This window comes from Canis lupus, chromosome 17 (genome assembly GCF_003254725.2).
Source record: "Canis lupus dingo isolate Sandy chromosome 17, ASM325472v2, whole genome shotgun sequence".
Taxonomy (NCBI): Eukaryota; Metazoa; Chordata; class Mammalia; order Carnivora; family Canidae; genus Canis; species Canis lupus.
This window is the reverse complement of record NC_064259.1, coordinates 6,450,864-6,468,619: the sequence shown is the minus strand read 5'-3', so window position 1 is coordinate 6,468,619 and position 17,756 is coordinate 6,450,864. Positions and strand designations below refer to the sequence as shown.

At 42.9% G+C, this 17,756-nt stretch overlaps 1 protein-coding gene across 8 annotated transcripts in view; it reads right to left on the bottom strand.

Moving 5' to 3' along the window:
* ASAP2 (ArfGAP with SH3 domain, ankyrin repeat and PH domain 2) overlaps window positions 1-17,756 on the bottom strand; it is a 173,800-nt gene that overhangs the window by 52,201 nt on the left and 103,843 nt on the right. For all 8 annotated transcript variants that reach the window (XM_025454713.3, XM_025454716.3, XM_025454718.3 and 5 more), the window contains exons 7-9: window positions 14,777-14,862; window positions 7,954-8,029; window positions 7,576-7,662 (exon numbers count right to left, since the gene is read on the bottom strand). In XM_025454713.3, the coding sequence (XP_025310498.1) occupies window positions 7,576-7,662; window positions 7,954-8,029; window positions 14,777-14,862 (249 nt within the window). The remainder of the gene's footprint in view (window positions 1-7,575; window positions 7,663-7,953; window positions 8,030-14,776; window positions 14,863-17,756) is intronic.

The following is a 17,756-nucleotide window of genomic DNA, read 5'->3' as shown; positions in this document are numbered from 1 at the left end:
ACCCATGTTGAAAAATCAACTGGGCCTATGTGTAAGGGTTTATTTCTGGACTCTCAATTCTGTCTCATTGATCTGTAAGTCTATCCTGGTGTCAGTATCACACTGTCTTGATTATTATAGCTTTGTGGTGAGTTCGAAACCAGGAAGTATGAGTCCTCCAACTTTTATTCTTTTTTAAGGCTGTTTTGGCTATTCTGGGTCCCCTGCGTTTCCTTATGAGTTTTAGAATCAGCTCGTCAATTTCTGCAAAAAGGAAGGGGGAGCATGTGATAGAGATGGCAATGAATCCACACATCAGTCTGGGGCTGACCATCTGAACAGTATTAAATCCTTGATTCCATGAACATAGTCAGTTTGTCAAAAACAGTTTGTTCGTTTTTTTTTCCTAGCACTGACTTTTTAACTGAAGTATATATGGGATAACTCTGCAAAAAAGAAAATTAAAAGAAAAATCTTGATCTGAGAAGTTAATAATGTGCTCAGGCATCCCATTACAACAGAGCCTAAACAAACAGACCCCAAAAGAGGAGAAATGTCCTCATTCTTCGTAGAGTTCACATAGCACTCCTGCCTGCAGACAATGAGGGCACACAACTCATCCATCAGGTGAGGATGGTGCTGGTGCCAGTTTCCACATTCTCTCAAAGGTGCAGAACATTAGCACTAGAAATATAGAGCAAATCCAGCGTTAAGCATCATGGGGAATAAACGTGTGGAGGAGAAACAGAGAAGTGCTTCTCACCTATGCGAATCTCTGTGAAAGACTAAAAATAAACCTGTCAAAAGACTAAATTGTACAACCAAGAAATACCACTATTGATTGGGGAGAAAAAAACCCTGCACAAATTAAGTGGTGGAATCATGTGACAACACTGCTGAAAGTGTTCATGCCAAGCATGTTAATCAGAACTCTCACAGCCCTTAGGAATACGATAAAGGGCATTCCTCTTTTCAACACAATCAGAACTGTGGCCAGACTTTAAGAAAGAAATTACGGTTTTATTCTTTAGACCAGGGATTTCTTGAATCAATTAAAAAGTGGAGGGAGGCAAATCTGAAGCTGTACAATTTCAAAATGTATAAATAGCAGGAATATAATGTTTGACATAAAATTAAACCTTCTTTAGAACTACGTATTTCAGCATCTTCAAGGTGACTTTCAGGTGATCAAACAAAAATAGCCTTTCTTCACCTGTTCATACAGGTATTTTATACAATACCTGATCAAGTAAAAGGGTGACAAATGAAGTCTGCCTTTTCACATAACCAAGACTGCAATTCAATGGAATATAATCCACGAGAAAAGAGCCTTTACTTCTGGGGAGAAGACGACATATAGAGAGGTGACTGGCTCGGGGCCGGGGGATCCATGTTCCCCTGACTTTCGGAGACTCTCCATCATACTATGCACTTCCTCAGAAAAGCCAAGGATGCCCTAGGGCTTGATTGAACAAGCCTCACAAGGTGGACACTGTCTGTATGTACAAAGGTTTTCTATCAATATGCACACATCCTCTTTCCTGTGACATCCAGACAAGTTCTCAGACTCCAGGCACCACCACAACCCTAAAGTTTACGTGGCCATATGAAATGTTAGGCATTGGGTCCTACCAAGATAGAGACTGCCCAGATGAGCAGCAGACTTAATGTTTGAAATTTTCAGGAACAGGGAAAAGAAAAAGAGTGATGATGTTGCATATATCATAAAGGTTTACTCATACATCAGAAGTATCCCCAAGCTCCCTAAGACTCTAGAACATCATAAAAACTTATATACTTTAGGGGTACCTGGGTGGCTCAGTGGGTTAAGCATCTGCCTTCAGCTCAGGGCATGATCCTGGGATCGAGCCTAACATTGGGACCCCTGTTCAGTGGGGAGTCTGCTTCTCCCTCCCACTCTCCTTCTCCCTCTGTCCTTCCTCATCCCACTCGTGCATGCACACGTACGTTGTCTCTCAAATAAGCAAATAATCTAAAAAAAAAAAAAACCCCACCAACAACAAACTTACAAACTTACTTTATCTGTCTACCTCTCAGAAAGTCTATGTCCAGACAATTCTTGTGATATATGGATTGCTAAGGAGTCACCTCTGGATACCTGAAGTTTAACTACCAAGGGAGAGCTGTATGTCCAAGTATGTCCCCCCACACATTCCAGTACCTTCTCAGGGTACGACAGGTGTGTCCACCCACATAGACACAACCAGGAGCTGGAGGCTTTGATAAGCAAGCACTAAGCTGTGTCTAAGAATACTGTCTTCAAATCTCATGACCACACATTCCCCGTTTTTGTGGATAATTTTTAAGATTTTGTCTGATACAAAGTATGATTACAATCTGGCTAAAGAGAACAGGCTTGCAGTAGAAAAGACCAGGGTTAAAAGCCTGGTTCTGACACTACTGAGTGGGCTCCTGCAAGTATACTTTTCCCCTCTCTCAGACTTAACGTTATAAATGTGGACTAATACGACCTGCCCTGCAAGGTAGTTGTTGGGATTACTGGTCACAGTTATAAAGTGCTTGGAAAAACCTAAGAAGTAAGGCAAGTAGGCCTGGCCAAACCACAAAGCAGACCCCTGATGCAGTGAGGGGACAGGCATCAGTGGGTGAAGGCAGGAAACTGGAGAAGTGGGGGAGCAGGGGTCAGGAGCGGGGAGGGGGTCAGTCTAGGCTGGGGTGTGATGGCTCCCAAGTCAGAGAGGGGAGGAGGGCAAAAGTGGGGGTCAGCCATGAAGACAAGGTGCCAGATGACAAGCCAACAGGGAGCATCAAGTTGTCAACCTATCAGAGATACCACCACCAACATCCATTACTGTTCAACCACCAAGAGGTGGCAATTAGATAATTTTTTTTGTAGCTCACTATGGTTCTTCAGCATCTAGCAGCACAGTATGTGTTGAATGAATGAACTAGTCCCTGTTTTTATCAAGATAATGTGTAGAGTGCTTTATAGAGACTATCTCCTCTAGTTCTCATAACAACGCTCTGAGGTGGCAATATCATTCCTGTTTTACAGAAAAAGAGACCAAGGTGTGAAGAGGGCAGGTTACTAGCTCCACACTGTCCTAGTAGGAAGCAAAGACCTACGATAAATCCATGCTCTTCTGCTCTGCTAGACAGCTACTCAGGCAAATTTGCTGTCCTGGTCAGAAGCTGGCTCAAATGCCCCATCTGTTGGGACTTTATTAACTCTGAGCCATCCTCCAAACCCTCAATCCTGACATACACCCACCTAACACATACACCTGTAGCCCACACTGGAGAGATACCTTTTTCTGGAGCTGACTTGCACTGGAGTTCTCATCACACTGTACCCCAATTACTTTTCTCACCCCACTCCCAGAGCCCTTTAAGAGGTAAGAATTAGGGGATCCCTGGGTGGGTCAGTGGTTTAGCGCCTGCCTTTGGCCCAGGGCGCGGTCCTGCAGTCCTGGGATCGAGTCCTGCGTCGGGCTCCCGGCGTGGAGCCTGCTTCTCCCTCCTCCTGTGTCTCTGCCTCCCTCTCTCTCTCTCTATCATAAATAAATAAATAAATAAATAAATAAATAAATAAATAAATAAATAAATCTTAAAAAAAAAAGAGGTGAGAATTAGATCTATCTTATTCTGTTTGTGCAGTGCCTGGCTTGCAGGATGAAATGAAACCCCAAGAAAATGGGGGTTGAGGGGTGCCGGGGGGTGGGGGACGCAGTTGGTTAAGCATCCAACTCTTGGTTTTGGCTCAGGTCAGGATCTCATGGTCTTGAGATCAAGCCTGCATCAGGCTCCATGTTTAGCAGGGAGTCTGCTTCAGATTCTCTCTCCCTCGCCACTCTGCTCCTCTTCTGCTCGCTCTAATAGATAATGTACGTACGTACGTACATTTGTATGTATGTATGTATGTATTTATTTATGAGAGACACAGAGAGAGGCAGAGACAAAGGCAGAGGGAGAAGTAGGCTCCCCGTGAGGAGCCCGATGCAGGGTTCGATCCCAGGATCCCGGGATCATGCCCTGAGCCAAAGGGACATGCTCAACCACTGAATCACCCAGGCGCCCCATAAATAAAATCTTTAAATAAAAAAAAAAGAAAAGAGAAGAAAATGGGAGTTGAATGTGTGACTCAATAAAGAAGTCTTCCATGAAGGGCAAACTGAAGGCCAGTGTCAGGCCTCTGGGAGCTTTGCAGGAGAAGCAAGGAAGTGAATACCTGGCCAGAGGGTTGTGATTAAGGTCAGATTCAGGCATAGGAAGATATGCAAGCCTAGACCAGGAAAGCCAGAGTTGGAAGAGAATTACAGCTGCCATGGACCTCTGTTCTCTGGACAGCACATATTATTGCAACACATTCCTACCAGATAGGGACATGTGAAAAGTGGGGATCACTGGGGCCCTGGGTGGCTCAGTCAATTAAACATCTGACTTCAGCTCAGGTCCTGATCTCAGGGTCCTCGGATGGAGTCAGGGATGGAGCCTCGCACTGCATGCCCCTGCTCAGTGGGGAGTCTGCCTATCTTCTCTGTCTTTTCCCCCTCTTGTGCTGTGTCTCTCTCAAATAAATAAATAAAACCTAAAAAAAGAAAGAAAAGAAAAGAGGGGAGTATAAAGCTGATGTGAAGAGAGACCACACTTGAGATGCCCATAATGGGAAAATCATTGTGGTTTCAGCGCTCAGGCCTACCAACCCCAGCTCCCAGACGCGGAGTCCTCCCCCTGGAGGCACGAGTCTGGGTTCTCAACAGCAAATGGCAGAGAACCCACATGCCAACAATGAGGTTTTGGCAGAGAATCTGCCAGCACTGCAATGGGATGAGATGGGATGTACATGGGGTGGGGAAGCAGAAGGCTCACACAAAATGAGCAGTACTAAAGGGCTTTAACTTTGTTGAAGGGATCTTTCCCAGATGTTAAAACTATGATGCATACAGAGGTGTTCCCTGAACTATTTTTTAATTCTTCTATGAGACTGCAAATTTCATAATAAAAGTAGAAAAATCAAACAGTAGAATCTTCTTCACAGACAGCAGAGATATCAAAGAATACAAAGGCTGGTGATTGTGAGGTGTGGGGGCACTGGGATCGTAGCAGCATAGTCTCCTTTCTAAAATGCGGCCATAGGGTGACAAAGAGAAGCAGCCCAAAGCCGCCATATGCAAGAGCTACATTCTTCACTTAGACCGATGGGCTGATGGGATTTACAGGAAAGAAATAGGAGAGTGGCTCCTACCAACCAGTAATACAGTTTCTCTGGGGCATGTTACCTAATTTTTTTGAACTGAAATGATGTAGTAAGAATTTTTATAAACGTTAAATAGAAACTATTAGCACCTTTGGTTTTCTAAGTCATAGAGAGAATCCAAAAAAAGGGAATGAGAGCTAAACAATGAGAGTGCCCAATGTTCAATTCTCACTGTAACTGAAAGAGATGGAACCCCAATCATAAAAATTATTTAATAATATGTAAAATTCCACTTAAACACATTTGCTTCTTACTGGCAGCTGTGTTCACAGACCATCCAATCTATAAGTACCATCACCAAAAAGCAATGAAGAGTGTAATATAACATCCAGAACGACACAATCACATCAAGAGACTGAGGAGTTAGATCTTTGGGCAGAAATCCAAAGAGGAGCAGTAAAGAAGGTTCTTATGATCCCTTTGTGTAGTCGTGGGCAGTTGGGCTGGTCAACAAAAAAACACAAACATAACAAACCATAAAGACTGGTCTGTGCTGGTAGATTTGTCATACTTTTCTGCAAAACTATAAAGAACCAGCTGACAACAGCCAGTTTTCCCAAACCTCCTAATTCTGCATAGCCAAAGTAAACATGGCCTTTGCACTGCACCCAGAGGGCCACTCAGCTCCAGCATCTGCTCTCCTTTACTGTAAACCTGAGCTTTGCTTCATGGGTGTGACAGTCCTTTCCAGGCAAGAGTGGCTCTCAACTGCTCCCAGAGCCAGCTGCCTTGATGGCATCGGGGCTCCTACACCTAGAACCCTGTCTTCTAGTTATACTTCAGCCATTATTTCCTTCATACTCTAAGTTCTTTTTCTCCTTTTTACTTTTCTGCTTATAGTCCATGTTTGGGAACATCAAAGTGTCAGGATATATATTCTCTAGACTGGGAGGAAGCCATCACCCCGTGGGTAATTTTGAACACTCCCATATAACTTCAACCTGCCAATCTCTCACTTAGCTGACCCACGTTTACCAAGAGCCTAGTAAATGAGCAATATGGGACTACAATGTGATGGCTGACAAGGCACAGAAGGCAGGAGAGCAGCCTCAAGCTGCTCAAGGTCTAGCTGGAGAAAAAACATCTGTGCACTTGAAGACACAGCCAATACCCATCAGGAGTATGTCATGACTGAAATAGCAGGAACTGAAAACCCTGGGGCTGGAGTGAGTAAAGGTGGTCTCCAGAGGCAGGGCTGGCCATGGTCAAGAAGGACGTGGAGAATTCAGCTAGGTAGCAGAAGGGGAGGGAGGGGGTAAGCCGCTCTGCTTCCACAAAGGGACGACAGCAAGAGTATAAACTGTACACTTGGAAATGTGCCATTTCAGTGATACTTGTGAATTCAAATTCTTTACCCTTTAATAAAACCTAGAGAAAGAGTTAAAATTAAAAATGCCACTTAACCATTAATGTATGCATGGAAGAAACTAATTGAAGTTCATGAAGAAAGCATGCAGAACTCTCCAATTTATTGAAATACTGAACTACTTACTCTCCTAGACTTCGGTCACAAAGGTAAATGCATTTGGGAGAGAAACAACAATATTCAGTTATAGTACAAGAACTTAAAATAGAGCATACCAAACTGCAGACAGTGAACGCCATGCTCTGCTAAGTAGTTTAACAGTTACTTATCTAAAATCTACTAGTTACACATTTAGATACATTCTTTTATGCACAAGGAAGGGGATTAGGTTAAATTTCACATGTTAGTATCCACACTATAGTAAACAGGTCATAGAATTACTTAAAGTTTTACTTTTTAATATATTTTTAAGAAGACTCCAAGACATGAATTGTCACTCTATGTTAGCATGCAGCAAGGGGATTATAGGAAAGATGATGCCAGAGAAATGAAGGTTTCCTGCTCATCGAAATGCAGCTGTAAGAAAGCATAGCTCCCCATGTTTTACAGAGCACGATGTCAGGCCTGGCGGGCGTGGGTGGCCACCCTGTCTGTACCTGCTGAAGCCCAAATGGGCAGAGTCCTCGTATACTGGGCCATGGAAACCACAAAGTTCCAGGTAGAAAAATTAATGGCATAAATACCCAGTATCTACGTAATAGAGATGTTAAGAGCTGCTCATCTACAACCACAGAGCAGAAAAAGGGTTTATAGACTGCCATGAAGGCTGGGGCTCCAGTAAATGCTTCCCCCCATGAAATAAACATATCTCAAAAGATGGTTTTTCAAAACCAAACTGAAAGAGCAAACCAAATGGTTGGTGCTGGCTGATACAGTCCCAGAGTGAGTGAACTGTGGTATCCCGAAAACCTGCACGTCCCATTCTTCTGTCCCAAAACCTCGGAGACACGGGTATATAAAAAAACAATCTATCAAAATTAAATTCTCTCACCTCTTTCTGTTCAACTTGCAATGCTGATTTCAAAATATCTCGAAGCTGTATCAACTGCCTTCTCTCTTCATCCTGGGCCTGCTTTATCTTTCAAAAAACAGAACAAAGCAGAGAGCAGCACAGCTGGGGTACGGCAAGGTGCCAGAGTGCACAGGGCATTGCTGCATAAACGTGCCCACTGCCTCCCCCAAGGGTCACCCCTCCCCTGGTCATGACAGAGGATGGGAACAGGAACTCCATCCTTCACGAGGCTGTTGGCTTCTGGGGGGCACAGCATGCAAACACAGGATCATACATCATACATAAAGCAATGTTTAAATCAGAGTGTTTGTTGCATAAAAACCATTTCGACACTCATATGGAAGGGAAGCTGCTTACTGTGTGAAGGTCTGTTGAAAGCGTCTCAATGGAAGGCTTGAGGCTCTCAACCGCCTTCAGTCCATCCTGGAAAAAGCTAAGAGGAAAAAAAGAGACAGAGACAGTGTTTTCATAAAAGAGGAAACGATTTTATTAGACGGAGAAGCTACTTCTTTTAAAGGAAAGTGAGTGAAATCATTACATCATTCCCAGGGGAAAGGACTGTGTGAACCAAACTTTAAAATATCAGGCAAACAAAGAAATGAAATGACACTGAAAACCCGCCAAGAAGTGACAGAAAAGGAACTGCAATAAACCTAAGTATTTATAATATTGCTCTCAACCCATATGAAAGGAGCCCTAAATTTTCAGTGTATAATGGGAAACAGGCCCCTGCTGACAGAGGGCAGTGAAGGCTCTGTTTCAGGAATGAAAAAGCCTGAGGTCAGAAAGAATGGGGTGCAAATAAGAACAAGACACCAAAAAATCTGCCTGGATAGTCAATAGCTGGGTGGAAAAGAGAAGAAGAAAAAAACGAAGCCAGTTTGATGCAGGTGAATGGTTGTGCCACATCTGCAGAACAGGGAAATGTGGCTGGAGAACTTGGGATCAGATATCAAAAGGAAACTTTGTTTTTTGAAGGCCCAGAACTCAATGCTTGGGAAGGCGTTTGTGTGATGCAGGAAATAGAAGAGAAGCTAGACAAGTTTTTCTGCAGCACCAGCGGGCTGATGCTCAGCACTGCCTCTGAAGCATGCTGTATAACTCTTGAGAAGAAAGAAGAAAAACGCTTCCCTCATATGCTCAGGGCAGAGTTCAAAATGTAACAAGGCCTGTAATGCCTGTGAGATTTGGCTACTGTCTCTGTTTCCAAGCTTTAAGTAGCACCATTTACCCCTTTCATTCACTAGATTCCAGAGCTACCACCAGCCTTCCGTCAACAGCCATCAGATCCTTTCTGCCAGGTCCTTTGTACATAGGGCTTCTGCTTTCTAGAGTTCTCCCTGCAGATATCTTCTGTTTTGCCTGGATTATTCCCATCCACTCTTCAAGTTTTAAGTTAAATATCACTTTGTTTGTGAGGCTTCCAGGATCCCTTACTTTAAAAGAAGTCTTCTTGCTATATTCTCTCAGAGCACCCTGTCTCTTGTTTCAAAACTCTTAGCACAACTGCCATTATGTAGTCATTAGTGTGATTATTTAAACTATACCCACCCTCCCTTAGATCCAAAGTTCTAAGAGGATAAGGACACGGTATCCACAAAGCCTGGCACATTTCAAGCACACAGTATTTGGTGAGTGAAAAAATAAATTAATGAAGGAAAGAGTCTCCAACTTAAGCCAGGTTCCTGGAAGGAGATGATCTTCAAAATGTGATCTGGGTCTCACATGTGCTCCTGTGAGGTGATGTTAATCAACTTTTAAACTCAGCAACGGTCCTGTGGGACTTTCCTACATGAAGTATGTAATGAACAGAAGGGGCTGTAAAAGCAATGCAGCATGATATTTAATACAGAAATTCCAAGGAGGAAGGAAGAAGGAAATACACACACAGGATGTGGGTTATGAACCATTACCAGCCAGGCAGCAGGAATCACAGAAGCTGCGCTATGAGAATGTTCTAACCTTAATTTTTAGATCCACGCATAATTCTTTATTTTATAGTCTCATTCCTACATTTTACCTAACACTTTTTCTGAACATGGAATAAATTTCTGACATGGCAACCGTGTCAGAGTGTTATAATGACTTCTCCAGGGGTCTGTGTCCACCGTCAGGGAAGAAAGGCCGTATCTTATGCATTTCTGGGCTTTCCACTCTTCGCACAATGGCCAACACACAGCAGGTACTTCTTTCAACTGAGAAGGAAATTTGGAGGCACACACACAGGAATGAAAAACTGAGCTTCTCCCCTCTTGTCAGGAACTTATCTGGTTCTCATGATTTGCTTCAGTTACATTTTTTCTATATAGAACTATTTCCTTAATTACTTCAAAGTTTTGTGAAATAGGTAGGAAAGGGACCCCTTTAGGGGTGGGAATAGGTGGGGGCGGGACACCAGGGGAAGGAGTAGGAAAAGTATTGCAGGAGACTGGTATGGAAATGGCTCCTACTCTTAGGGACCCGGTGCTCAGCTCTAAGAGCTTCTATGCCCAGCAAGCGCCATGGTGAAGAGAGCCTGTAGCAGAGACAAGTTCTCAGAGAGTTCTCATTGGTGACAAGAAACACCTTCAGCATGACACTGGGTAGTGCGCTTGGAATAATGATACAGATTTATTTGGGTTTAAGATTTGGTTTTTATCTTTGTAATCACCTAGCTGATTCTGACCATCTACCTAAAACACCTCCTCCCTCTGATTGTCAAATTCCTTATCTTTCTGTACCATCTTTTTTTTTAGGGGTAGGGAGGGGCAGAAGGTGGGAAGAGAGGGAGGGAGAGAGGGAGGGAAAGAGGGAGGGAGGGAGGGAATGAGAGAGAGAGAGAGAGAGAATGAGAGAGAGAGAGAAAAAGAGAGAGAGAGAGAAGCAGACTCCTCATTAAACAAGAAGCCTGATGCAGGGCTAGATTCCTGACAGGGAGATCATGACCTGAGCTGAAGGCAGACACTTAACCAACTGAGCCACCCAGGTGCCCTCACTGTGACATTTCTAAATACAAACCCTGGCACATTTTTCTTAGGTTGAACAATTAACACTTTCCCAAACTTCAAACAATGTTTACTGTCAATATTACTAAATATCAATTTTTTAATTAAATGTTTTCTACCCAGCCTGATTAAACTCTCAAGTCTTTAAAATGCACTCACTGAGATTCAGTCTTCAAGTTCCCACCCACGCAGCGTGGCCTCTCCCTCTGGTCACAGGCTTTATGAGAACACCCCATTCTCATGGCCCAAGACCCACCTGCCCTCTGCACCCTGGCCCTGGTGTCTCACTCAACACTGTATCCCAAGTACATCAGGTAACAGGTGGTCATCGTGGTTCTCAGTAGGTACCAGCTCAAAGAACAAGTCAATTCAACATTCATCATCATCTTTTAATTTTTATTTATTTATGATAGTCACACAGAGAGAGAGAGAGAGGCAGAGACACAGGCAGAGGGAGCAGCAGGCTCCATGCAGGGAGCCCGACGTGGGATTCGATCCCGGGTCTCCAGGATCGCGCCCTGGGCCAAAGGCAGGCGCCAAACCGTTGTGCCACCCAGGGATCCCCATCATCATCTTTTAGAACAGGGATGCTTTTGTTTGTTTCATTATTGTTTTAGAGACTGGCCTAGTTCTAGACTCCATTAGAGAATAAGAGTCTCAACCTTCAGCAGCAAAGGCTAATTTAAGACAAATTTTTAGGATATTCCAGGAACTAAGCAGAGATGCAAATTCTTTCTTTAAATGAAATAAAAACAGAGAAACATGAAATACTCTTCAAGGACACTGAAAGTGAAGAGCAAAAATGAATCAAAAGCAAAATAATACATATCTAAGCAGTTCTAAGAGTGAACACTCAAACATGGCTCCCAGAGTCTAGTCTACACCTGCAGAGAACAGCAGCATGTGGGGATATGTGCTGCCCGAGCTGGCTGCCTCTGCCCATCAGGGCACAGTGCTTTTCTGGGCTAAGGATGGGAGACTGGGAATGCTAACTGGGGAACATAAGGGCACTCCTAGAACAAACAACATATGGCCACGTGGTCCTCCGTCCAATGGCCGAGTCACTTCTGCTCTGCATTTTATGCTCCAAAATATGAATTAAAAAAGTCAAAGCTGTGCAGATGATTTGAAGAACATGCAGAGTGCGTGCGTGCACGAGCACACGCGCACACACACACACACACACACACAGAGGAAGTAATAGAAGATTCATCGTTTTTAAAGGTTACTGAGCTCATGCCCATAAAAGGCCAACTAGTTCACTTTTCCACAAGTGGTCTGTTGCTACCCAACGGATCAGTTTGGGCAAAATAAAGAGAAAAAAGGAAATCCCAGAATAGCTTCTTAAAAATAAAATATTAGCAAGGAAGCGACCCACTTCCTAATCTGCCTCACATAAGGTTATGAGGACAAATGCTGAAGAAGTAATTTGTATGTTAATCACAAAGTTAGGATTTTGAGTCTCTATAAAAGATTTCATCTTGGAAATTCTACACATTAAGGGTCTTTGTCCATCCTCCAAGACTCTTTTCCCAAGCTTGGAGCTCCTCTTTTAACCTAGGATGAATCACACAGCATAGCTTCCTCTGCTGCTTGACCTGAGATGCTTCAGAGATGCACTGTCACCGATGCTGTATTAAGAGTTCCAAAGCTGGGCAAAGTTCAACAGTGCAATTCACCGCTGTAACTTTGTGCCAGGTTAAAGCACCGTGCACCATAGATTAAACAAATAAATGTCATGGCCCCTTTCCTTAAAGAATATACAGTTTGGTGAGAGACATGACACAGCATGAAAGATACCATCCTAGAGATAGAGAGTATAATGATACCCTCAGAAGGAAAAGAAGTGTAATAGAAGTATAATTCTATCAGGGGAAGACCAGGTGACTTCAAAGTAGCAGTAGGTAGGTCTTAGGGTGACCATAAGCTAGGGGAAGGCAACAAGGGAGCAGTGGGACATTCTAGGAAAGGGAGCAGTACGTACAAAGACACATCAGCATGGGGCATAGCCTGCTGGGCAAAAAGCAAGAGGCAGGTGTGGCAACTCAACCTCCAAAGAGTTCTCACATCGTCACACCCTCTGCTGGCTTTGTCACCAGTCTAGGCCAAGACATCACCATCCGTGGACTGTGCCAGGATGCCCATACCCATTCTTGCTTGTCCCTTTGTTAACACAGGAATGGAACTGAGAAGCCTTCCCAGATGTTTCCCATCAACACTGCTCTCTCTCTCCCCTTTCCCTGTTCATAACCATGCCCACTCCCTAAAAACTGTTAGAGGTTTTCTTACGTGTTTACTATTTATCCACCCCATCAGAACTGAAGGTTCATGAGCAAATACTGAGCTCCTACTATAGACCAGGCACTATTTGCTGAGTGAATCCCTTCCTTAAAATTTCTGAGAGCTTTCTAATACACTTAGAATAAAATCTAAAACCTTTCCTAAGACTCCTAAGGCCGTCCATGTCTCTAGGTTTTTCCATCCTGTTTCATGTCACACTAACCTCCCCCTCACTCATTATGCTTATGTCACACTGGGCTTTTTCCTGCCTCAAGATCTTGACTTTGCCTGGAATGTTCTTCCCCTCTTCCTCATCTGCTAGATACTCAGATCTCAGAATACAGGTCTCCTCAAAGAGGCATGCAGTTAGTTCAAGAAGTATTTGAATATGTACCATGTGTTGTGCTAGGTACCGTGTCTGGTGGCTGGAGAATACAGCAAGGAACAGGAAAAAAAAAAAAAAAATCCTGTCTCAATCTTAATCTAAATCGGGTCCTTCTAGTCTGTTCTTTGTTAGATGCCAACACCTCTGAACATGTTTCAGACGTGCAATCAGAAACCCACTGCGTAAGCCTACTTGCCTACTTGATTCAAGCAGGAACTATGTCTGTGATGTACGTTCTTTTATCCCCAGCATCTAGGACAGTGCCAGACACATGGCACATGCCCAGCAAGTGAGGAACGAGCTAGGGGCCAGTGTATGTGAGGATTGCGGGTCGGGCAGAAGTGGGGGGATGGCAGAAGCAAGAAAGTAAGTGTGGCATGACAAGGGCCAGGCTGTGAAGGGCTCGAGTGAAGGCCAAGCTGAGTATGAGGCAGCCCCAAACACAGAAGCTTTTCCTTCTCTACCAGATTCAGCCTTCTTAGCTCAGTGCTGTCAACTGCTTTCTAGGATAAATAATACATTAAGGCACCTGGGTGGCTCAGTCAGTTGGGCATCTACCTTTGGCTCAGGTCATGATCCAAGCATCCTGGGATCAAGCCCCAAGTTGGGCTCCCTGCTCAGTGGGGAGCTTGCTTCTCCCTCTGCTACCCCCACTTGGGCTCTCTCACTCTCTCTTCTCTCTCTCAAATAAATAAAATCTTTAAGAATATAGGTATATGAAAGTATTTCCTTAATTTAATATACTGCACTAACCCCATCTAATTTCTTTTTAAGATTTTATTTATTTATGACAGAGAGAGACACAGAGAGAGACAGAGACAGAGAGACAGTGAGAGATAGAGACAGAGACAGGCAGAGGGAGAAGCAGGCTCCATGCAGGGAGCCCAACGTTGGGACTTGATCCCGGGTCTCCAGGTTCAGGCCCTGGGCTGAAGGTGCCCTAAACCGCTGAACCACCTGGGCTGCCCCCCCACTCCCCATCTAATTTCTTGCAAACAAAAAATATCTGTGAATCGTGTATTAGATCAATCTTGTTTGTCATTCTGCAAAAAGGGTAAAAAAAATACATCTGAGAATTACTCTAGATTTTTATATTGTTTATTTTTATTGTTTATTGAAAAAGACTCTTAAACCACAAAATATGCCCTTATAATGTGTACAATTCAGGGGTTTTATTATATTCACAACATTGTGCAATCATAAGCACTGTCTTATTTTAGAACATTTTCATTACCCCAATTAGCAGTCACTCCCCAGTCCCCCTAAGCCCTGGCAATCACTAAACTGTAGATCTGCTTATTTCTGATCTTTCAAGTAAATAAAATCATACAGAATGTGGTCTTTTGTGTCTGGCTTCTTTCACTTAACGTGTTTCTGAGGTTCACCCATGTCACTGTGTCTGCCTGTACCTCACGCCCTTTACATTTAAAGGAATGTTTATTTTCCTCGATACGATACTACGCATCTATCGGAAGTGGCCATAAAGAGAGAAACAGCTGAAATAACATCAGAGCAAAGAGAAAGAACTTACTTGCACTGAGCATGAAAGTATTTGATCAGATTCTGCAGCAAATCCACTCCCTTCTTAATTTTAATTTCATTGACCTTCAGCAGATACTGTTAAGAAAACACAAGATGGTGTGTCATATGCAGAACAGGACAGACTGCCTTCTCCACTATGTAAGATAAATCTAACACCAACCATTAATTAAAGATAAGAAAGAAACTAAAGAAACATCCTCTCTGGCTGCATAGACAGACTCACCTCTCATTGGTGCATTGCTAGAATAGTCTCTCCATTAGTGTTTCTCCACTTCTCTGGGGGTAGAGCTCCTGGCAGATGCCTAGTACTTTCTGAATGCCAGAACTAAACATTTCTCTCAGTCTGGTGCTACGTGAATTATTTGATGTCCAGGTAGTTAAATATTTATCTTGAAACACAACTCTTAGTAGTAAGACACTGTATCTTAACCTGCTAGAGGAAATCTTCTATGAGCTACACAAAGAATGTGGATGTTGAGAGGGAATGGGCTCTTTCTATCTGCAGCCTTCCGTCCTATGTCCCTTCTCGGGCAGCTCATTGTCTGCCACACTAACTACCAGTGTCTAGGAGTGGAGACTCTCATCACCACGTCTCTAACGCCGGCACCGAAAAAAAAATGTGATTGCTATCAAAACCAAATTTTGAGTTGAAATGAATGAAAGCCATTTTTAACTTGGAGAATTCAGGAATGGCCACTAAAATATCCGGAAGTCCCAGGGAATCCACAAAACCAGCATCAGAAAATACATTTGTTCTTTGCTAAAGGTTTGCAGAACAAAGACTCCATAAATTCTCTATCCCTTCCACGGTCAGGATACAACAAAAAGAACTCTGACAACATGTCCTCTCCGAGACTGGGTGCCTCCGAAAGAGCAGCGACCCCTGCTGACCACGCCCACTACTCAGCAATAACCTGGGAAGTAAGTTCATGTTCAAGCCACAGTCCAGCCAGAGAGAGAGAGAGAGAGAGCGAGCGAGCGCACTGCTCTGAGACAATCAAGTACAAAATCTCCTTTTCCTATACCAAGCACCTTTATGTTTTCTTCTTTCAGTCTGATATTTATTTACTGTTAACTGAATAAGATGCTTGGCAGCGTGTCAAATGGTTAAGCTGTTAATAAGATGCTTCGCAATGTGTGGACCTTTTGACATAGAAATTCTTCTTACAGGAACTTATTCTAAGAAGATAATCATAGACATTTACAAAGATGAATAGATAACAAGGTTCAGTGCAGACTTGTTTGTAAAAGTAACAAATGGCAACCCAAATGTAATGAATGGAAAATTAAAGTATGGTTCAGCCACACACAAAAAATTGCTATGTAGCCATGAAGCCAGTGAAGCAAAGACTTTCCAACATGGAAAGATGCCCATGACATACTCATGAGTCAAAATAATCAGGTTACAAAGCACCAGTAGAGAATGATCCTGTTTATACAAATTATTTTTATGTACACAGATATATATATATATATATATATATATATATATATATATATATATATATATGAAAGATGTCAAAGTGCTTATCTTCTGGTGAGTAAAATCTGGGGTGATTTTTAATTTCATATATATATAGACTAATTTTTTAAAGTGTGGATTTTTATAATCACAGAAAAACAAGAGAGGATCTCTTATACATTCTCCATACACAGATGTTCTATATTACCTACTTATTATGGCACACTGAATTTCTCTACAAAATTCATTTTGAAGAAAAAGTTCAGCAGCTTTAAAATAAACACCTGAGGGGATCCCTGGGTGGCTTCAGCGGTTTAGCACCTGCCTTCGGCCCAGGACATGATCCTGGGGTCCCGGGATCAAGTTCCAGATCGGGCTCCCTACATGGAGCCTGCTTCTCCCTCTGCCTGTGTCTCTGCCTCTCTCTCTCCCTCTGTGTGTCTCTCATGAATGAATAAATAAAATCTTTAAAAATAAAATGAAATAAAATAAAATGAATACCTGAAAGCCATTCTTTTAGATTAAATCTTGGGCAACTAACATTTTAGATACCTAAACAATGGCAAGAGTTTATGATACTTGAGATGTTCGGCATGAGGAACTAGCTGAACAATTTTACCATGAATAACTCCAGCAATCTATTCACTTTGAGATTCTGGGGCCTGGGGGCGGGGGGGAGGGCTGCTTTTCAAATATATTCCTCCTTCGCCCACGGAAAGTCTTTTCCAGCCCACTTCTGTTTGGCCCACATGAGTATCCTTCATCAGGTATGTCCTCCTCTGGATGCTTCTGCACAAAGATAAGGTGCCTGCATCCACTAACTGCCAGAACCCCCAGCAAGTGTGCAACTGAGAGGCATCATCTAGACAGGACATTTTCAATAAAATTAACTACTTCACCAGTGCACGGATCTACTCACTCTGAAGGGGAGATTTAACTAGTGTTGGGTGCAATGCACCTCACCTCAAAAGGGGAGATTTAACTAGTGTTGGGTGCAATGCACCTCACCTCAAAGATATACTAGTTAAGTTTCACAATTCACTAAACATTTTTAAACAAGCAGTCTTTTGCAGAGTTTAAGCTAACGTATTTCCTCCTTACTAGCCAAAAAAGAAAAAAAAAAAAAAAAAGAAGAGCATAAACTGTACACAACATAAACACACAAACCTGTTCCAAACCCATTCTTTGTAAAACACTGCTACTCATTTTTACCCCAATTAAACAGAAACAATACCTCATATTGGTGTAACAAACAGCAATTTCCTATCCCATCTCATAACCTCTGGACTGATTCCCCTAACACCCTGTGAAACCTGTGAAATCGGCCAGGCAAGCATTGTTACATATGAGGTCTGTTTACAAAACAACACGTTTCTAAAAACATCCACTCTCCTCTTAAGACTTAGAGCTTAGTTAACTTTCTAAATATCCACTTAATGAAAAAAGAGCAAAGGAAGAACAAAGGAATAAAGAAGACATGAGATATAAAAAACAAAAAAAGACAGCA